This window comes from Alosa pseudoharengus, unplaced genomic scaffold (assembly GCF_046254945.1).
Source record: "Alosa pseudoharengus isolate Yale_2024_CS ecotype anadromous, Long Island Sound unplaced genomic scaffold, YU_APseudo_1.1 YU_APseudo_1.1_scf_20, whole genome shotgun sequence".
NCBI classification, from domain to species: Eukaryota; Metazoa; Chordata; class Actinopteri; order Clupeiformes; family Clupeidae; genus Alosa; species Alosa pseudoharengus.
Genome location: NW_027468664.1, coordinates 14,096,437 through 14,119,963, shown reverse-complemented (window position 1 = coordinate 14,119,963; position 23,527 = coordinate 14,096,437). Strand labels below are relative to the sequence as shown.

General features: G+C 39.5%; 1 protein-coding gene across 1 annotated transcript; it reads right to left on the bottom strand.

Moving 5' to 3' along the window:
* Window positions 1-415: 415 nt before the first annotated feature.
* LOC143136621 (uncharacterized) lies at window positions 416-19,205 on the bottom strand. The gene is made up of 5 exons (XM_076297335.1): window positions 19,115-19,205; window positions 5,141-5,357; window positions 4,433-4,469; window positions 679-2,388; window positions 416-601 (listed from the first exon to the last, which is right to left on the bottom strand). The coding sequence occupies exons 2-5, from the start codon at window positions 5,284-5,286 to the stop codon at window positions 503-505; spliced, it is 1,992 nt and encodes a 663-aa protein (XP_076153450.1). The 5' UTR covers window positions 5,287-5,357; window positions 19,115-19,205; the 3' UTR covers window positions 416-502.
* Between the last annotated feature and the right edge of the window lie 4,322 nt (window positions 19,206-23,527).

Sequence of the window (23,527 nt, the reverse complement as noted above, 5' to 3'; positions counted from 1 at the left end):
GTCAAGCAACCACCATTTGTGTGGAATCACAAGTAATTCATTGTGTATAAACTTGACTTTTTGGAAACAGTAGTTAATTGGAATTTATTTTTCATAGATAAAATAAAATGCAAGTTTTTAAACCAAATCTTATTGAAAAAAAGGCTATGATGGATACAAAGATCAGAGAGCTGTTTCGTTGACAGTTGTTTCGTCCACAGAAGTGGTTAGAGTGAGGGACCTGTCTCCTGAACCTGAGATGTCTGTATGAATGAGAGGGAGCTTGAGCCTTAAGTACAAACCAAAACATAACAACTAAACACAATGCATTTCTCATTTGAAAAAAAAAAAAAAGAATTGATGACTAAATATTCTAGTTTTAACTCTCTAAAAGCCTCATTTAACTACACATATTGGAAGGGGGGGGTTAGTAAGATTTAAGCTATCAAGCCCTGTAGAGGGCAAAGATGCTTACAGCGAATTTTATGCATCATTAGATTTAAACATGATAATCATAGTTCCTCTATTTAGGCTTACCGCCATTGCAGTAATCAACAGATGCTCTCGATGTCTGATGGGCCCCACCACCATGTGGTGTCACTTGGTTGGTCCTGCGGAAAAACTTTCAAGACGATAAAATCAAACACTGAGGCATCTTTGGTTGAATTAAATCAAAGTCAAACTGTAATGTTTAGATACCTTCTTTGAGGACCGCCTCTCCTTGAAGAATGAAGAGACTTTGGTAGAGATCTTTCTGTCTTGATCTTTCTGTAATGTAGTTTTAGGAAGGTTGGCTGCATTCATCACTTTCTTGTTTGGATTTGAGAGGTTTGCCACCTTCTCTTTTCGACACTGCATCAGTAGCTCTTCACAGAGCAGGTTGACCAGGCTCTTGCTGAAAGAGACTCGCTGAGAAAAAACAGCCCTCTGAAGTTCTCCCTTGGTGCCAAACTCGGCCAGCAGCTTCCTGTAGACATCCCGATAGACCTTCTGAATTGGCAGTGTGGGGGGATAAGGTTCACTTTTGGAGAGGCCAGACATGGCACAGAACTCAAACAGCACCCTGTTGGCTAGCATCTGAGAGAGTTTTGGAATGCTTACAAAACGGTCATACTCTTCTGTCTGGTGGATGTTCAGCAGCAGTTTCACCACCAGGATTGTGACCAGGCACCGGTAGTCGTCTCCTTGGAAGTTTAGGCCTGATGTGTGTGGTGGTGGCACAAGTGAGATATGGGTAATGTCACTGGCCAGGCTGGAGTGGGACTGCAAGGACGCTTTTGATGGTGAAGGGGATAAGCAAGTTGTCTGTCTATTGGGTAAGAATGTCATTACCTGCCGCACCAGTGCCTCAGTGAAAACTTCCACCACCTCAGCGCACACCTTCTCAGAGAGCCTTTGGTAAGTCCTGGAGGAGCAGGTACTTTTCTCATTCTCAGCCCGAGGCATGTGTAGGGTGATCAGTAACTCCCGCAGTAAAGTTCGAACAACCTTCTGTATGTAGACCCAAGTGATCTCTACGCTTCTATCCGTTGTGAGTCCCCTTTGACTCTTGTTGGCCCATCTAGACAGTGAAACGGCAGGGTCAGATGTCGATCTCTCAATATGGGAGGGAGCTAAGGTTTTCCCAAAGGAGATGACCTCCCGGAGCTGATCCACCAGGTCTTGGATGAAGGGTTGGAGTAGTCCACTTGCGAAGAGGGTCTCAAGCCTCTCCTGAGAAGCTCTGGCATTATCCACACAGAGAACCATCCTTTCCATGGTGCTCTTCAGAGCATCCATAGCAGAAGACATGTTGGATCCAATGGAGGAAATGTCAAACTGTAGACTCCCACAGACAAGGCCACCAGAGGAGGTGTATGAAGACATTTTGGCAGGGACCCCCAGCTGGCGAACCTCTTGCAACTTATGACCTATATGACCTCCAGGGGTAATGTCAGAGCTGTGCCCAACACTGACAGAGCACAGACCATTAGACAACTCTCCCCTGGTTTTCAGCAAATGCTCTGAAACATCAGCTTTCCAAAGAAATTCCCCAGCTACATTTAACCTACAGAGTCTGGTCGGAGAGTCCAGTGGAGTTGCACCAATAGGCATTGAGCAGCAGGAGTCACCCATGCTGTTTCTGTCCCCATCAGTGAGCGCAGACCTACTGGAATGGCAGCACTCATCCTGGTTCAACACCTCAGGCTGCTCAGGAAGGCATTTGGATGCAAAAGTGGAGACACCTGGTGCTTGGGCCTGAAGATTCATCCTTACTCTGTCGGGGCAAGAGGATTCAAGTGAGGCACCCATGGAGACAGGAAGAGTAGCCCAAATAGTTTTGACTTCCATCATCGCTTGAGGAAGCACTTGCCTCGCAGATTGCTTCACCCACGATGACAAAGTCCATGCCAGCTTAGACACGGGCACCTGCCATAGAGCAGCACAAATAACTTGTTATTCGAGGCAAATAACAAAGCCCCCCTTCCTCTAAAGCAACATTTCTCCAAACTATAGGTGAGGAAACTGTTGGTCTGCGGAGCTGTGGAGTCAAAATATGCCCTGTGCTTCTGTCACTCGTCTGATAATTTGCTGTGCAATCGATCAAGGAACCGAGGACCGACAGAAAAAGAAAACAAACGTTTTTGCAATTAGGAGGAAATAAAGAACAAAATTATTTGTACCCCTGGCAAATATTGATGCAATGTTGATTTTCTCTTGACCAATATGTTTGTTCTGACTGAAAATGACACTACCACATGCCAAAAGGTTGTAAGACAATGTGGTAACATGGAATCAAAAAAATAATCATTTTTATCCTTTTTAAATTTTTTATGAAAAATGGCATGTCCAAAATTATTCATACCCTTTTTAAATAATCAATGGAAACATCTTTATTTGCCATCAAAGCTCTCAAAATGTTTTTTATAATACCTACCAAGCCTCTCCATGTCTCCACAATGATTGTAGACCGCACCTTTTTAGCAGCAATCTGGGTTTTGAGGCAGGAACGATTATTTGCCTTCACTTTGGCAACTTTTGACTGAGGGCTGGACTCTGGCTGGGCCACTCTAAAATGTTGACATTGTTCTCTGTTAACCATTTCTTGCCTTGTTTGGCTGTATGTTGTGGATCATTGTATGGTTTAATGGTCCAATGATGCCTATTGGGGCAGGTCTCTTGGCACACTGCCTGATCTTTTCCTCCAGAATCTCAGTGTAGCCTCTTGCTTTAGTGTTACTGTTTACTTTGAGAAGGTCACTAGGTCCTCCTGCTTGAAAAACATCCCAAAAGAATACTTTTCTAACCCCCACAATTGAAATGGGACATGGTGTCAGTGGAATGTAATGCTTCTTTTTTTTATGCCAATCTCAGGCCATGTCCCTGGGTCAAAAAAAATTCAGCGTTGTGTATAAGGACAGTTGTGTCCTTATAAAGGTTTAGCTGAGTTATGCATGTTTGGAGAAGAGTGATCCATGATCAGCATCCAAGATGACCAAGTGATCCATTTTGAGATGGAGTGAAAATTTCAACCACCAAAACACCATCCACAATGTGGAGAATAGCTATAGAAATGTATTAGTTTTGGGTGTTTTTCAGACAATGGAACCTGGTGAACTTCTCTAAGTAAACGGTAACACTAAAACAAGGGGCTACATTGAGATTTTTGGTGGAAAAGATCAGGAAGTCTGCCGAGAGACCTGCCCCAATGAGTATCATTGGACCATTAAACCACACAATGATCCAAAACATACAGCCACACAAGGCAAGAAATGGTTAACTGAGAACAATATTAACATTTTAGAGTGGCAGAGCCTGAGTCCAGACCTCAATCCATTAAAAAAGTGAGCACAAGGCCAGAGTGATGGCAAATAATAGTTTTTGACTGAAAACCCGGATTGCTGTTAAAAAGGTGTGGTCTAAAGGACATCTTTTTCATATGAATGTGGTTTGGGTACTTGTCCTTGTATTGGGAATCTTAAAATATTGATCTCATTCCTCTCAATAGGAATGTTGTAAAAAGTTTTCCTTAGAGGCGTTGGTGAAGACAAGTGATTCCATAGAAGATATTTGGATGTGCCACAGTCTCAGGACATGAAACATGTCTCTCAATACTAGTACAGTAAGTCTGTATCTGAAAGACCTGACCGCAAACGCGATACAGTGAATGTTATTGCTGAAGTCGTCCTAGCTCTTCTATTGAAAGGTTTTCTTTTTAAATGATCTATATGCTGTCATTTTACGAAGGTATTTAAAGAAAGGTTGTGTTAAAGCAAAAGACCCTGGTTGCATCAGCATCTTTGGTAATTGGTTATGAACACTGACCCAGCAAACAGCAAGAGCTGTCAATTTTCTACCATCACTGAGGACTCAGTGTGTCTGCTTTAGAGGACTCCTAAGGGCTGCATTTCATCAACATAAGCTATACATCTCTATACTTTTTCTGCAACTGTCCAAGGATTTTTGTACTCACATTATTTGCCATGTCATCCCAAAGACACTGGAATTGCCTGTACAAAGAGAGGTCAGTGTGAGGAGTAATATCAGCTAGTGACTTCCAATTGATTTTCGTGGTTGAATTTGAAAATGTTCAATACCAACAACCAGAGCAAGTCCTAGGACTGAACTGACTTACAATGCCGGCACTTTTCTTTTTGTACACTGTGTAGGCTCTTTCTAAGGTGCAGAGTCAGCATCGGAATTTCTCCAAATTAACTCACTAACTGGTGGTACCAAACTCTTATGGAAAGTTAGTCTGTTAACAAATTTGAATTTGATCAAAGCTCATTTTGTAATTTCTTAGCAGGTACGTTTGTGTTCACCCAGGATAATAAAAAAAAAGTCCCTCCGGCCCTGGAAATAACCACACCAAATTCTGTTTTACTGTTCTTGTTTTCCAAACTACTATTACTGTACTCCTGTTTTTCTTTTTTTCGCTCCATTCTTTTCACTAATTTTCATTATTTCTGTCCTTAATCTGGTTCTTTCTCTTTTCTCTCCTCTCTGACCTGTTTTTCTCTCTCTCTCAGTGTAATCCATTACATTGTGTATAATAAATAAAAATATATCAGAAAATTATAAATGGAAAAAAATATATATGTGCAACATATAAAATTATCAGCAAAGCAAAAATTAACCACAATCCTATACCTCAACAATTCCTTGAAACAGGCATACTTACTCTTGGGACAGGCTCAGCAACACACTGATGATGAAATCCCTGTCAGCCAGTTGCACTGAGGAAGAGGAGTCAAGGGTCCGTTCGTCCTCTGTTCTCCCACTCGGGCCAGCCTCTAATCTCTTGGTTGTCTTACTCTTCCACCTCATACCTGCACAGCCCTTAATTTTCCCAGCTGAGTCCTCTGGCTGATCTTGAGTCAGTTGGATTTCAGTATGTGCTGAATTAAAAAAAGCTGATATATTAAAATGACAAGATTTATATTATTCAAATCACAACATATTAATCACAGGGTTCCCATGGGTCATGGAATTTCTGGAATATCATGGCATTTTGGAAAGTCTATTCCATGGGAAGTCAGGGAATGCTATCATTCTGGGGCCAAAGTCATGGAATATCAGGGAATTTTGTTGCAGCGGTATAGCCGCAAGCGTCAATTCTGCAGACTGTAGACTTTTAGTTTTTGCTCGCTTTGATAATCTTACTGTGTTGTAGCGTATTAACTTTTAAATGCATCAATCTGGTAGCCTGGCGGGCCATCCTATATCATTGACATGTATAGTCTGGCATCGAATCATTCACCTCGCTTAATCCAAGGGGCGGGCAGATAATTGTCTTTCAAACTGCCTAGGCATGCAATAGGCCAGCGCTACGACCATATCCGTATCCGGTCGGCAAAACGGCAAATACATCCTTCTTCGAAATGAATGACTTAAGTGCATTGTGTTGATCTACTTTCAAAGAAAAGCACAAGTCCAACTCCTCCAAAGTTGACGCCAACGCCGATTCAAACAACCGCTCTTCGTTTGCCATAGCCACCTTCCTTGTTGTTCACCGTCGCAGGATGTCGTTATCCTGTTAAGCCCGCCTTAAGACTCTCTAACGAAATAGAGCGCTGTGATTGGCCGTCATCCACGGTGTTAAGCCAATAGAAATTCCTATGGTTCGATACTAGACGTACAAGCTGAGCAAATTAATTTGCCGCCGCTAGGGTGCGTCTAGATTTCTAGGCTATCAATCTGGTGCACTTTGAAAATAAATTCAGAATTTGTTCTGTAGCCTAAACTATTTTGAACTTCAGAATTGGGCTGTAGCTTAAAAAAAAAAAAACTGCATAGTTCCCCTTTAATTTTAGCCTCTGGCTCTGAATCCCTTTCCCGTCGATTCTCCAAACAAGAACAGAAGTGGAGCGCATACACCATGTTTGCACGCATAGAACGTAAACAACAACAAAAAAATCTCGCTGGTCTGGTGTAGCCAGTGGAAGAGCATATCTTTGCAAAAGTTATGTAGCCTTTCAGGGTTCGTCCTATAGGGTTCGCGCATGATTGTTCAAGGACTATAAAATGATTGCTTCAGCTCATGGGCCTATTCTCCTCTACTGCCTGGTGTAGTTATAGCACTGAAAGTCTTGTGGCATGCATGCCGTGAAATAGGGCTGCACATTACCCAGCGAAAAACAAAACTCAAAATTTGGTAACACTTTATAATAACTACACACAATTCATCATTTGTTAAGCCTTTGTTACTTATTAGTTAATTAGTTTGTTCATCATTAGTAATTTCTTGTTCATACATAATTTATCATCAGTAAAGCATTTGTTCACACAGTTATAAATGGTTTGTTCATAGTAAAAAAAGCCTATCCAAAAAATATGTTTAAGTACATGATTTATACTTAAGAAATAATGAAACAACCGCTTATAAACAAAATCATTTTCCCATTATAAACCAGTTGCAAACTATTACAAAATGCTTTGTTCATCATTTGTAAAGCATTGCTCCTATGTTAATTCTCATAAATAAAGTATTTGTACACACAGTTATAAATGGTTTGTTCATAGTAAATAAGCCTATATCTAAAATATATTTAGAAATTATTGTTAATACTTAATAAATTATGCAATACTATTTTGTTGATGAAGTAATATTTCCATTATTTAACAGTTGTTACATACACATGCACTAATGATTAATTAGGGTGAGGATTCATATTTTATAAACCACTTCCTAATACTATAATTCATGATTAACTGAGGAGTTACAAGTGGTTAGTTAATGATATTTTGTGAGCTTATCTAAAGTGAGGACTTTATATGCATTGCAACCCATTTTCAAATGAGTTGTAAAGATTACATTCACACTCATTCATTTAGCAGAAAAGCAACGTACAAATGTCAATTAAATTGAAGGCCATTGACACAACAGTGAAAGCCGGGAATCGAACCCCCAACTTCTCAGGGTACTGCATGCTAGTCCAGCACCTTATCCACTACACTACCTTGGCTACAGCTAGGCAAGAGTTTCTGTTTTCTTCTACTACACACTGTTAAGCATGTAGTATTAACATTCTGAAAACTATTATTAAATGCTGTATTCTTTGTTTGTAAAGCATTATTCCTACATTAATTCTCATCTGTAAATCATGTTTACACACAGTTAAAAATGGTTTGTTCATAGTAAACACGCATTATATTTTGAATTGACTGTTGCATTACCACTGGACAGAGGTAGTGTAGTGGATATGGAGCCGGGTTAACATGCAGTACCCCATAAAGTTGGGGGTTCAAACCCCGGCATATACCAATCTGGCCTTGCCCTTTAATTTCCTTGACATGTGTAAGTCACTTTGGGTGAAAGTGTCTGCGAAATGAATAAATGCAAATGTAAACTTCATAACTCATTTGTAAATGTGTTGCAAGGCATAAAACATCCTCACTTTAGATGAGCTCACAAAATATAATTAACTAACCACTTGTAACTCCTGAGTTAATCATGAATTATAGTATTAGGAAGTGATTTATAAAATATGTATCCTCACCCTAACTAATCATTAGTGAATGTGTATGTAACAACTGTTAAATAATGGAAATATTATTTCATCAAAAACATATTATTGCATCATTTATTAAGCATCAACAATAATGTATAAACATATTTTAGATATAGGCTTATTTACTATGAACAAACCATTCATAACTGTGTGAACAAATGCTTTACTGATGATAAATTATGTATGAACAATAAATTACTAATGATGAACAAACCATTAACTAATAACAAAGGCTTAATAAATGATGAATTGTGTGTAGTTATTATAAAGTGTTACCCAAAATTCTTGTAAAAAATAATTCATTCTTGTAAACTAAATTATTCAGTGCACAAAAGATTGCATTTTGTTGTTAAAAAATACATTAGATTTCCCATGCAAACTTTGAAATGAACAAACTAAACAAAAATGTTGGGAGCAGGGGCGGACCTGGCATACCGGGCATTTTCCCGGTGGGTCGACGCATCTTTTGGGCCGATAGAATAGGCTATAATTTAATCATTTTGGCCAACGATCGGCCCAAAGGAAGGACAATCAGCGGCCCACTGGTTACATTTCCATATGTCAACTGATCCAATAACAGCTAACATCAGGCCCACCCCTCGCATTTTGGCCCAGAGCCAGGATTTTGTGAGCCATCAGAAGTTAAACGAAGTTGCCTACACGAAATTGCGGCGGATGCCGGTAGTAACAATTGTGCAAAAGTAACACCACTGTAGAAGCTTAAAAAATACAATATTGCAAGTAGGCTAGCATATGTCTGCAACATGTTGAAGTTCGTTGAGTTTGAAGGAGGATGTAAGCAAGCATACAGAGGGACAGTGAGCAGGTGGTGGAACCTTGCGCGGCTACATGATAAGAACCCAGTGGAGCAGGCTATGTGTGACATATGCCATGCTGACGATGATGATTATGATGACTTATTAATTGCGATAATGTAATGATGTGGTTATGATAACGTAAAGCCGTGCTGTGATTATAATAACAAACAGCGTAACTTAAATGTTCTAAATGAATGATTTGCAACCCCGGACAGCAAAAGAGTGTCAAATCGATGTTAATTGTTGGTCAGATTGATCAGTTTCCGTCAGACGCCCAAAATTCAACATCGATGGCATGAGTGGTAACCTGACCCTAGCCAGATGAATTTCGCTCCGCCTAGCTCCACTCATCCATCTGGAACCGATCCATTGAAATGTTGCTTCAGAAGGCTGGACCTAATCAAAAAATGCTTGCATATGATTGAATAAGCCACTTGTCCGTCATCTATTGACGTGCTACTTCAACCACTCTCATCGAAGCCAACCCGTGACGCTGATAACAGTCTCACAGTCGCTTCTACGCTATGTCACATCTATGAAACTCCCGCCCTGCGTCCTGATTCGCTAAACCATAAAGTTGGTTGGAGAAATCACTCTCAATGGAAGAGGTTCCAGATGGATGTGAGTGAAACTAGGCGGAGCTAAGCGGAACGACATTCATCTGGCTAGGGCCAGGTTATGAGTGGTGGTTGGTCTCTCAAACTAGAGCTTTGGAAGGGTTGATTATCATGGTAAATATGGGCTAAAAGACTGTAGACGGAAATGTAGGCTACAAAACATCGTCATATTCATGCACAAGCCAACTAATAGGCTTTACAGTAACCTATACGATAGGCTACTGGAAGACATTAAAGATAAATAGTTAATGTAGCTATAATGTTCCAAAATGTACCAGCAATGTAGTAGCCTATAGCCTATAAAATATTTCCAGCAACAGCCCTATTTATTTTGTGTTGTTTCAGTTGTCCTACAGTAATTAACGTCTACTACAATCTAGGTAGCCTAATTTAGCTCTTTACACATAGGCAAATTCAGTAGGCTAACTGTTTGGTGCTGCTGTCAGTTGAGCTTTGTATAGTTTAAATGTAGCCTATTGAATAATTTGAAATGATACTTTGAATTCAAGCAGAAACTCAAGTATAGCCTAGGCCAGGGGTCCCCAACCTTTTATGTAGGCTACCATGGACCGGTGTTTCCTATTTTTTTTTTTCACGGACCGGCGGGGGGGGGGTCGGGGGTTCCATGTATGTATGTGTCCACATGTATGGCAAGCGATTTTAACATTTTCCCGCTAGACTGGATATGTATTGCAGATATCTGTAATTAAATTTTGCCTAGTCAAAAGGAACATTTTAGATATCCGCAATTGAATTCTTCCTATCCATAATTGTCATTTCAGATATCCACAAAGACATTCTTCCTAGGACAAATGACGCCACATTTGCCATTTATTTCTATGGGGTTTATCATTACGGATATCTACAATTCAGTTGCAGATAGGCCTATCCACTATGTGAATTACGGATATCTGCAATTGAATTGTAGATATCTGTAATTCCAGTTAGAGATATTTGATTCTGACTAGTCATAACTCCAGTTGAAGATATCTTTAATTCACTTCAATTCAAGATATCTACATGTTCCTTTTCAGATATCTTGAATTAAGTTTTGACTAGGCGAAATGACATTGTAGATATCTGTAAATGGAATTTTGACTAGTCAAAATGACGTTGTAGATATCTCAAACTGGAGTTAGGGATAGTCATAATTTGATTGTAGATATCTATTATCAAGTTATAGATATCTTGAATGAGTTTTGATTAGAGATATCTGAAATTGGAGATATCTATAACTTTCATTCTGCCTAGTCAAAATGTAATTAGGCCTATAGATATCTTGAATTAGAGTTTTGACTAGGCGAAATGACGTTAGAGATATCTGTATTGCTATGCAAATTAGGCCCGCATCCCACTTTAGGCGGGAGAAGAGCGTGTTGTTGTTCAAATCATCAAATCACATAGCACCTGTTAACTGTTAACTTTGTAATTAGCACCATGTCAGAGCAGCCAGAGGGCGAAGGAGTTTTTAATCGTCTTTTTAATGCTGCAGCCTATGCAAGACAGGAGCTGGCAGCAAGAATTGATGATTCAATGTTGCTTTGATTTTTTCGATTACAGCCAACACCATTATGAATGGAATTTCCTGTAGCTGGTGCTGGTGAATTTAGTAGCCTAGGCCTACTAATTAATGTAGGCTACGACATTACAGCCTGCTTATTCTTCTTCCATTCATAGAAATAAGGAAATAAGCCCACTTTTTCTTCGATTATGTTGGGGAGGGGAAATTAGCTGACAATGTCTAAGTAGATGGGCTAGCCTAGAAATCTAGACGGGCTCTGCTACGGAACTAAAGAGCAACGTCTTGCATAATAATTTGCACTAGTCATAATGACGTTTGAGATATCTTCACCTTTCATTCTGCCTAGTCAAAACTGAATTAAAGATATCTGCAATTGCCATTTAAGATGTGTGACGAGTTGAATGTTGTTTTCAATGACGTGAGGACAGATAGGCCTATCTGTAATTCAGTTTTGCCTAGTCAAAACTAAATTACAGATATCTCTTATCTGACGTTTCGACTAGTCACAATTGGGTGATTCTCCAACTATGGTACTTTTTCTGTCCTTGACATATATTTAAAAAAATAAAAAACATTTCTACTTTTTTATTTTTTTCACACTTACTACATATTTAGGGGAACCTATATATAAAAAATCATTGTTCAATTATGTTGTTTTTTATAAAATATAAGACATTTTATATGCGTTTTGTACTATTTTGCCTCTGTCCCTAGGCCAGACTTTGGGTCTTCAACCTTATCTCACTTAAAATCTAATACTGATATAATTTTAAATTCAAACAGAAAGTATGCATTATAACCCAATTCATTCAAATCTACTATTTGTTTTTATATTTCTTTTCGATTTGGCATATTTTAAACATGTTAAACACTTGTCCCTTGGGTTCACCGTCATTTCCACACCTCTGCATAAAATGCAATCCCAGGCTCAGTATTCTAGATTTGTATACTCATTAACCATAGCAACTGACACTCCAGAGGGATCCACATGGCTGAATGAAAGAATGATCCCAGCAGAGGTTAATACATAGGAGATATATCAAGGTAAATATGAGAAATACCGCGAGTATGTTTATTGTACGTCATTTCTGAACCGCTCATAATTCATTCCGATGGGAAAAATTCTGGATTTTTACCATTTCATTAGGTGTAATTTGAGATTATTTAATGCTAACTCTAAAACTAACACTAACAGGCTAGTCAAACATGAGATATTAGAGGGAAAGTGGGAAAATGTCATTTCCACGACCGTCTTTTCCACATCTGTCTCCATGGTAGTGATAGGTAGACAGGTTGGCTTGTTTTTGTTCGGTTGTGGAAATGACCATTGCTTTTGCCATTGTCTGGAAAAATGTCAAAAAATACATATTATTCCATAAAAATCAGCACAGCCAACTTCAGGGCAGGTATCTAGGCATACTGGGGAAACAAATTATGCCAGTAATATTTTAATTAAAAATGTTTCATTTTCTGAAAATGTTCAGGTCCAAAAAGTACCATAGTTGGAGAATCACCCAATTACGTTACAGATATCTTGAATGACAATTCCAACTATCCAAAATGTAATTGCGACTAGTCAGAAAGACGTTGTTGATATCTACAATGTTAATTCCAGATAGTCAAACTTAGCGGGTAAATGATAAAATCGCTTGCCATAGTTTTGCCTAGTCAAAACTAAATTACAGATATCTCTATCTGACGTTTCGACTAGTCACAATTACGTTACAGATATCTTGAATGACACTTCCAACCAGGGCCGGAGTGGGGCCACTTTTCAGCCCGGGAGTTTCAGGCCCAAGACCGGCCCACTTTTTTTAGTGGTGGTGGAAATTGGATAAATAAAGCAAAATTTCAGCTCTTACTATCCTGTAGTTTTTATTATAGGCTAATATTCCACTATTCCACAAGGATAGGTTGATAAGTTAACAAAAACAGGAAGGAAGAAATAAAGCATTTGAAATGTATCCCACAATTCCACTAAGAGGCATATTGAACTACTGTATTGTTTACATGTTTTTTTCTGCATGGGTCAGCTATCATGTTGTTTGGTGATTTGCTCCTGTACTACATCCACTTCTGAGCAAACAAGCCATATAGGTTGATCATGTAGCCTACTGCTGTCATAGCCTACTGTTCTTTCTTCCATAAAATAACTTTAATTAATATGGTTAACTCTATTATCCTTTCTACTTGTGCCTATAGTCATAGTTAATTTCGGGCTCATCATTTTCAGCGGGGGACTGCTGATCTGCCGCGCAGGCTACTTTTGTTTTTAGGCCTATAGGCTACTGCATACACAGATCAAGCTTGAGTTTTGTTATCAATATTTGCATAATATTTGCAAAGTCTATGAATAGCCATATTGGATGATACCAAAATGCTAATATTTTTATTAATTTAATGTTACTTGCGAATAGGTTGACAACGCTATAACGTCCATGTTAGCCCAATTACGCCGTTATAATGGCTATCTCTACCAGTTGCCACTTATGTCTGTTCTCTTAAAAAAAAATTGGAAGCATGGCACATTTGGCATTTCCCTCCAATACTTTTCGTCTTTTTTACCTGGCCTTTCAGTCCCTTATGGCATCTTTCTACTATCCATCCTCCCTGACGCTTATCACTACGGTAGGGCCGGCCCGGCTGAGAAAACTTTTTAGGAAAGACGGGCTATATGGACCCAACCAATTAACTCTTCTTGGGAGGGGAGAACAACCCATGCAGAGGCTGCGGTTTTAGGCATAGAATGCGAAGAATGTGTGTAGCCAACTTTAAGAGAAGATAGATTAACGTGACAAAATGCCAATATTTTTCCCTCGACCGGCCCAAAAGTGAAGCGGCCCACCGGGAATTCTCCCGATTCTCCCGATTACCCACTCCGGGCCTGCTTCCAACTATCCAAAATGTAATTGCGACTAGTCAGAAAGACGTTGTTGATATCTACAATGTTAATTCCAGATAGTCAAACTTAGCGGGTAAATGATAAAATCGCTTGCCATACACATGCGCATTACTTGAAAAGAACAAGCTCCAGTGAACAGTGAAGGTAATGTCGTGGAAATGGAAAATCGACCACTTCCCGAACCTCCAAGTAGCACTCTGATGTCAAAGACCCGCAGGAGAACACCGTACAGGGCTGGGAGACGTTCCTATCACCAGGAACGTCACCAGGCCCCTTTTAGCCAATCAGAACGTTTTGGGACTTGAGATATTGGTGGAAAACCCTTCTCATCTAAACATTAAAAAAATGTGTGTTGCTAGGCAGAATACATGTGACCAGGTCCTATGTGTAATCTGTTGCCAGGCAGAGTATGTGTTTGTTTGGTTCTATGTGTACTTTCACTTTTGGTTCTGTGTCCTTTTCTTGTAAACCCCTCCATATCTCCTAAACCCTGTCTGGTTTTACTTTCACTGCTATTCCTTCTGAGTTTCACTCTTAGTCTCTGACAGTTCAGTCCCATGACTTCCAGTAAATGTTGCATAACAGGTGCACAAACAACATTCTTTTGATAAATTGAATCATTTCTAATAAACCAATACATACAAGCATGATGCCTTAAAGGAGAATTCCGGTGTGATTTTGACCTAAAGTGTTTTGAAACATGATACCGAGTGTGAACGTATGTCTCATAGCCCATCTCGGCTTGTCCCCTGCACTCCGAAATCTGGCGCTAGTTAGCCGATGCTACCAACAAGGCGGTCAATGGTGGTGCCTCGGCATCGGCATAGCCATGCAAATAAATCACTGTTTTACACCATTTACGAGGCTCAATGTATCTCCACACTTCATCCACACAGGTATGATAAGGGATCAGATTCCAAAAATAATTCTGTGGAAATGCATGGATTACAGTTTCTTCCAGTAGCAGCATCTGGAATCCATGCATTTCCACGGAATTATTTTTGGAATCTGATCCCTTATCATACCTGTTCATTCTTACTCATCACTTGACTTATGTGACTAAATTCAAGATGGCTGCAAACGCTAAACTTCGAGAAGATACTGTCTGTATAAATCGTCTTGTAAGTAAACTACCAGTGCTTTTTCAAAGTTCTCAATGTCTCGTTTTAAATGTCAGGGCCCTCGGAAGTCTACCGATGAAGTGTGGAGATACATTGAGCCTCGTAAATGGTGTAAAACAGTGATTTATTTGCATGGCTATGCCGATGCCGAGGCACCACCATTGACCGCCTTGTTGGTAGCATCGGCTAACTAGCGCCAGATTTCGGAGTGCAGGGGACAAGCCGAGATGGGCTATGAGACATACGTTCACACTCGGTATCCTGTTTCAAAACACTTTAGGTCAAAATCACACCGGAATTCTCCTTTAATAAAATCACCACAGTAACGATCTCTTAAACATGTGAAAAACGTGAACTTGAAGAAGTGAAAATTGAACAATATGAACTATGAATATTGAACAACTTGAAGCTACATCTATAAGTGTGAACATGCTTAACAAAATATGGGAACAAAACATGGGAACTAAACGTGCATTACGAATATAATCAGTGGGAGCCCTGTGCCTGTTTCCCTGCAACAAGAAGGTTCCATCTGGGGGTGATGGAAGACAGTGACACCCTCAGTATGTTTGAAATGTCCAGTCGATTGCGCAATTTGGTCTTAGTTGCAGTCATTGCCGAAAACCCGGCCTCGCATAGATACGTGGTGGGAAATGGTAGCAACGTTTTCATCGCTTTTACGGCTATCTTGGGATATTCTGCTTTGGTTTTGATCCAAAAACCCGCCAGAGAGGTTTCCTTATACACACTCTTAAGACCACCGTCATTTGCAATTTCGATCAACTGCTCTTCCTCTTGCGCTGACAAGTTACTATTCAATATTGACAAATGGGTTGCGGACCCACTCATTGGTTTGCCGTGGATCTTTGGAGGATGGGAAGTAACGCTCAAACTCATTTGAAAGCGCAACAAGGTGATCGCGCACCAGCTGCGACAGAAAGGGCCCTGCCTCAGTCTCTCCCAAAACCCCCACTACTGTTTGGAACATATCAAATACACCCCGGTCCACTCGTCGTCCCCACAAATCAAGCTTGGCTTTAAATTCAGCGACTTTATCTGCCAGTTTAAAGACAGTCGTCATTCTTCCCTGGAGTGACCGGTAAGACACAGGTAAGCGAGTTTTGACACCCAGTCCTCATCAGTAAAATGTGCAGCTAACGGTGACTTTTTTTCTGTAAGAAATCTCTGCAGCGGCTCTCGCAACTCAAACACTCTGGCCAGTGACCTGGGGCCTGTACTACGAAGGGAGCTTAACCTACCCAGATGTAACCCAGGGTTACTTTGTTAAACCAGGGTTGACAAAACCTGGTTATCTTAAGTGGTGTTAATCGGTACTACGACGCTGATTATGAAGTTGATTTGTTGAGCCGGGGTTAACCTAATTGGAGTTTGTGCGCGTTCACATAAAAGGGGTGGGTTGCAGTGCAAGTCACCACTTTTAATGACGCGATCACCTTATTTTACGGATGAGGAAAGCACAATTATTATGACAAGTTATGAGGAATTAAAACCCACTCTACGACAAAAATCAAATACGTCGGCAGTGAGCAAAGCAAGGCTGTTGGCAACGTATTGCAGATCGGGTAGCCTAAATGCCTAAAAGTAAAGTTTTATACATGTTCTTCAAATATGTGTTACGGAGGATTAGTAGCTTGCGCAATGTCTGAAATGAGTTGAAATAATTAAATAGCCTATTTTGAGTTCATAGAAAGGCCTACAGATGCAACCCAATTCAGAAGTGAGCATATAGATTACAGTAATAAGGATAATTGAATGTTTAAGTAGCCCCCATTGACTGATTTAGTGTATGACTAATCCTTTGAACATTTCAGATGCAACACCATTGCCAAACGCACATGCAGCAGGTGAAAATGAAACACAAAAAAATTATTCAGAATAGTAGGTTTATATAGTTATAGCTTGCATTAATATTTCTTAATTATGAAAACATGTAGGCCTAGCTTATAGCCTTCACTTGGCCTCTGTCTTACAGCTAACAAGAAAAAGGTGTCTTCGAACACTACTGTAGGAGGAAAGGCACCAGAGTGTTTTACAGTAGCAGAGGAGTTGGCCATCGCAAATAATAGTGGAAGGCCGATTATGGAGGGGGTTGAGGGACGCATTCGGTCGGATTCTGGTGCTGTGGAAATGTGTAGCCTTTATGTGCAGGGTACAGTATTATGACATTCAATTCAACAAGTTTGTTAAAATTGTGATTTTTATTTATTAGGCCTACTGTGGCTATATGTCCGATTTATTTTAGGCTATTCTTGCTGAGATGTTCATCATACTGTAGGCCTATGTCCGATTTATTTTCGGACATACAGTATTCTTGCATCACCGATTGAATACATGAATGTTCACGTACGGGCATTGCTATGAGACGTCTTCCTAGATCGATCATCTGACAAAGACAACGAATTCCATCGGCTGACAATCTATATCTTCATAGAGAATATCGTCCTGGCTATATATATTTTCTGGCGGTCTCTAAAACCCCTCGCCCTGCGAAGAGAGTCCCTCACGATTTGCGCTCCAATGTCGTCCAGGTACGCCGACATGTCTTGGGAGAAATTGTTAGTGGAGGGGTGGTACTTATAAAGGGTGTGGTTAACGGAAACCTCGGGTTAACCAAGAACATAACTTGGTCGGAGCAGGTTTGAGATGCAGCGTAAATTGCCATGGCAGCATACCTCGGTTAAAACCTATCCACCTTTCGTAGTACGGGTTAATCGGGAAGTTACGCCACACGTGATCAAGTTACTCTCGAAGTTACCCAGATAAGCCAGAAACCCCGCTTCGTAGTACAGGCCCCTGCTAAAGATGCTTGTTTTTTGTTGCTCATTCTAGTAGTTTAGCTAACTTCGTGTGACACTACCGTTTGCTAAGAAGGTGAAGTGAGCTGACCTGAGGCTGCGCAGCGCTGAAGGCAATATGTAAAAGTGTTGAAGGCGGGACAGACAGACGTAAGAAAATAGACCTTGCAAAATGCAAACATGCGTGCAATCAAACAACTGCATAGAGGCCTATGTCATGTAAAAACGTGATATTATTGAAAATTAAATTTAATTACTTTTAAGTAGTTTGCATGCATTTTATTTTTAACTCATGTCATAGGCTACGGCCCGGTTGGCCCGGTGGTTGGGGACCGCTGGCCTAGGCTACCTGAATATGGAGATCAGATAATTTACTCCATGGCTACCTCTGATCAGACAGAGTGATAGCCAATGAGGCCTATCACTTTCAGTGCTCCATGACAGTTAAAAATATATGCATATTTAAGGGTAATGCAAAGATTTTGTATTTAATTAGGTGTGCCCGACCTTTTTGAAGGCCGCTTGGGCCAAATAGGCCAGGGCCGATTTTTGGTCCCAGTCCGCCCCTGGTTGGTAGTGTTGCATATTTATTGAAGTATTGAAGAATCAGATGTCTAAGCATTTATGTAAGCCTGTGTGTGTGTTCACTATTTAGGGTACTTATAATGAAAATACAGTTGCTTAATATTGAACATTATACATGTCAATAATTTAAATGTAAAAATCACATATTATTCAGGAGGATTACCCTTGCAAAGAGGGGTGAGGGTCTGTTTGTTTCAAATGAATAGCCCTCCATATGATTTCAGGTAGCCCTTATTCCCCAAAAGGTTGGAGACCCCTGCTGTAGACCGAACTATCAGGCAGTAGAGGGAAAGTAGTTGTCCAACTGGAAACCTGATGAGATATGATCTGGAGGTAGCTGTGCTCTGCCTTTCATACACTTGGCCACTCTAGAAGCGCCTCCTTCTCAAAATGTCACTCAGTCAATCAGAGTTGAGGTTTCCTCCCTCCTATTGTACAGTTAGTTATGTTTTTGAAGCCATGCTAAAGTTGACTAAAAAGGAATATAAAATAATCTTTTTGAAATTGATCTTAATGCCATAAGTAAAACAAATGAGGAAATATCCAACCTTTAAGGACACCAATTTTCTTTGTGAATGAATAATGTATCATAAATAAATTTTAAAAAATGTAGTGTTTTAACATTTTATTAATGTCTAGGCCTATTTCATGTAAACCAGCTGACTGACTGTCAGGCAGTTACACCAAAACTAACGTATGTTTATTTGTGTCTCTGCAGTAAAGAACAGAATGTCCTGTTCCCCTAAAAAGTTCATGCACTCACCTACACGTGGGGATTTGCCCACTAAGACACTTCTGCTCGCACGCACTCCAAACAGTATCCGCACGCACACCAAGCATCTTTTGCACGTATATAGTATTTACAGGTATAGTGACATATAGACTTACATGAACAACAGATAGCTCTTAAGGAAGCGGCCCATAACAAGGGCGCACTCAAGGGCCCATCCAAATGACAAACTGTTATGATTAATGGTGGAGAAGTGCAGTCAACCATCGGGCACACATGCATAAAGTGAAACGTGTCAAAGAGGAAGTGGTGACACGAGGTGGCAAGTCATGGTGTGTGTGCAGGCTCTTTACATGATGATGAAAATAGCCCCACATCATCACATACCCTTCACCATATCTCACGATTGGCATGGGGTACTTTCAAGTCAAGTCAAGTCATATTTATTTATATAGCACACTTAAACGCAATGTTATTGACCCAAGGTGCTCAAAAATAAAATAAACAGTAATAAAAACAAAAATATAAAATAAAAACATAAATGACAAAAAATAAATAAATAAGTAAATAAATGAAAATACAAAATAATAATAATAATAATAATAATAAATAGGTTATGATTGTAGATAAAAATAAACATATGGTTACTGAAACTACTACTACTATAGGCCTAGAGAAAGATGTACAGTAAAGGTAGATGCCAGTTAATATAATGCAGAAAAGAAATAGAAATAAAATAGGAATAAACAACCAAACAAGGGGAGAAATTAATGGACATTATAGGCCAAAGAAAATAGATGGGTCTTTAAGTTTGATTTAAAACTACTGATGGTGGGAGAGGACTTAATTTCTATAGGGAGATTGTTCCAGAGTCTAGGGGCAGCAACAGAAAAAGCTCTATCACCTTTAGTTTTAAGGGTTGCCTTTGGGACTGATAGAAGAAGTTGTGAGGAAGACCTCAGTGGCCTAGAAGGACAGTAGGGACTTAAAAGGTCACAGATATACTGTGGTGCCATTCCATTTAGGGCTTTGAATACAAAAAGTAAAACTTTAAAATGAATTCTGTAATTGACAGGTAACCAATGGAGTTGGGCCAGCACAGGACTTATGTGCATATGTTTCTTTGTTCCAGTAAGAAGCCTAGCTGCTGCATTTTGGACTAATTGAAGTCTAGCAAGGGTAGACTGGTTCAGACCTAAATACAGAGAGTTACAATAGTCCAGCCTAGATGTAACAAAAGCATGGATTACAGTTTCTAAGTCAGTATATGAGAGGCAGGGCTTTAATTTAGCTATTTGTCTTAGTTGAAAAAAGCTTCCCTTAACCACACTACTGACTTGCTTATTGAAATTCAAAGAGGAATCTAAGAGAACACCTAGATTTCTGACCTCACTGTGGCAATTTACAGCCAGTGGCCCAAGTGCATTTCTTATCTTAGGAACAGAGCTGAGTGGACCAAAAATAATTATCTCTGTTTTCTTTTCATTTAATTGTAAGAAGTTTGCAGCCATCCAACTCTTTATGTCATTAAAGCAGTTAAACAGGCTTTCCAAGGTGCAGGAACTATCGGCTGTTAATGGCAGATAAAATTGAGAGTCATCAGCATAGCAGTGATATTGAATGTTATGTTTGTTAAAAATGGAGCCAAGAGGCAGCATATATAGGGAGAATAGCAGAGGGCCTAAAATGGAACCCTGAGGGACACCACATTTGATAGGTGCAATGTTCTTTCCATAAGATCGTCTTTCAATGCAAATCAAACCAGCTATTAGGCTAACTGAAATAAAACCATGCCAATCTCTAGGTATGGTGAAGGGTATGTGATGTGGGGCTATTTTAATTCCAAAGGCCAAGGGAACTTTATCAGGATGCATAGTATCCTGGATGCATGAAATAACTGCCCTTAAAAATAAAAATCTGCCTGCCTCTATGGGAATTTAACATAGGGGTGTGAATACTTATGACCCCTCTATTTTAAGGAAGAACATTTATATATTTACAATACATTATTCATTCACAAAGAAAATTGGTGTCCTTGGTGTTGGATATTTCCTCATTCCTCTTTTTAGTCAGCGTTTGCATGGGTTAAAAAACATATAACTTAAACTGTATTTTGACTAATCATTGGTGGAAGGCAGGATATGATTTAATATTAAAAACATGTGTAATCCTGTATTTTTGGTTTTGATCATGTAAAGAGACTGCACACACACCATGATGTCATCTGGTGTCACCACTTCCTCTTTGACACGTTTCACTTCCAATATAAGAACCCCCCCTTTTTTAAAAAGCAATGCAAAATTTGATCACACACACACAAAACATACTTTACTTTTGGTTTTACTGCCTGACAGTCAGTCAGCTGGTTTGAAATAGGCCTAGACATTAATGTTCATCAAATGTTAAAACACTACATGGGTAAAATAACCCTTTTGTTATTCTGAGGCCATGGTATTTTCATTGTATGGCCTACAGTAGTCACACAGGTTTAAAAAGGAACATAGGTGATGCAACTGTACCTGTTGGGGAAGACATCCTCAGGCGCACCATCCATGGAAGTCATTAATTAATGCCACTTCTGACTCCAACATTACATTCATTTCTATGTTTATGTTACAATTAGAATGTAATATGTAACCTTGGTGATAGAACCCAACAAGTAAAGAAGAATTTTACCATTTCACATTATGATTTTTAATCTGATGCAATAAAGGATACTGTTCTGTTGCATTGTTACAGGAGCTGTGAAATGCCATGAATGAAAAAAATAAAGTAGCCTACAAAAAAACTGTCTATTTTGTCAATATGTTTCAATTTCTAATCATGAATTGATAATTCACAGCTCTTGAGATTAGAAAATCAAGTCAGACCAAAGCAATGGGTTTGAAGCTGTGGTATAATTGATAACATGAATTGAAGACATGATGAGGGAAGAAAGATTGAAACAGTAAATGTATTGTACATGTATTTATATAACCTCAATGGTAATTAAGTAAAACACTGAAGTTACTGATAAATACAATTTTTAAATAACAATTTTAACAAATAGAGAATAACACACTGAAGTTATTCTACTTAAGTTATTCTCTTTGAGCTCTCTGTATCCCGGTGAAGTCTCTCGAAGCCCTTTTGGGGAAAAACACTCAGCCTAGCACCTGCTAAGATGATGAGTCAGCATACACAAAGAGCCAGTGAGCAGAAGCAAACTCTTGTTCCCGCGGTAGGCCTACACTCGCTTGCTGTTGGTGTGTTTTGGCAACAGTAAACCATTTTTTACTTATTAACTGGCCTAATTGGCAAATTACTACCACAATAAGCTTTATTATTACCTTTTAGGTCACACTCACACATTGCAACAGATGAACATCTCAACCATGGAAAATTACCAGCAGCAAATCGAAAGGTCCCAAGGATCATCACACACAGTTATATTGTTTCTAAACAAAACCAATGCATACATACATACATATGGTAATTTAATTTCACAATAAAAAAAATCATGACCATCATGCTGTAGTTTCCAGCAGAGAGACAGTAGACAACACAAATATTTAGCTCAATACCCCATATGCATCCTTCAGTGTCCTGCTATTGGAGGCTGCATCACATGATGTTAATTATATGTCAGCACTATTCTCTGCAGAGCAATGCATGCCACATATTCACTTGTATGCTTAAGATAAATCCCTCACTATCCTAACAATGAATGTTGCATGATCTTTATTAGAGAGCCATAGAGGGCTAGATGGATGTACAGTAATGTATGTTGCATTAATGAGACACTCAAATACTGAAAAAGGAACATTATTTGTTGCCAATGTGAATGTGAACTGAAACATACATTATTATACAAAAATTGAATGTAGGGAGAGTCTACATTGTTTACTGTAGGCATGGGCAGATTGTGAGCCATTGAGGGTCTTTGTTTGTTTTGTTTTTTTGCTTTTTTTAAGGCTGCCTGAAGAAAAAATAAATCCTAGAGTGAAAAATCAATCAGTGATCAGTGTGCGGTGATTTTTTTATTTTTCACTCTTGGATTATACTTACTTGCCTCACCTGCACCTGTTCAACTGAAGGTTGGTGCACAGGGACACCTATGAACTTTGAAAAAAGAATCCCTCTTCAAGAATTTCGCATTTTTCTCTTCGGAGCTCCTCCTATACGGACCTCCAACACCTTTGGGTGCATATTTCACATCCATCTTTTTGGTCTTTTCACTGGCTCTGCCATGATGAACATCAAAACATTGAAGCCATCTAATCTAATAGCTAGCCAGCATGGCTAATCAGTGCTTGACAGGGCCATGTGTCCAGAGAATTTTAAGCATTTTGTGTTTCTCGCTTCTCATGGGACTTCCTGACTCAGACACTGCCGGGACGCTAGTGCAGATCTTGCCAGGCTGGTTTTCCGCTATAGGAGACAGTAGAAGACGCAGGGAAAGCCTCC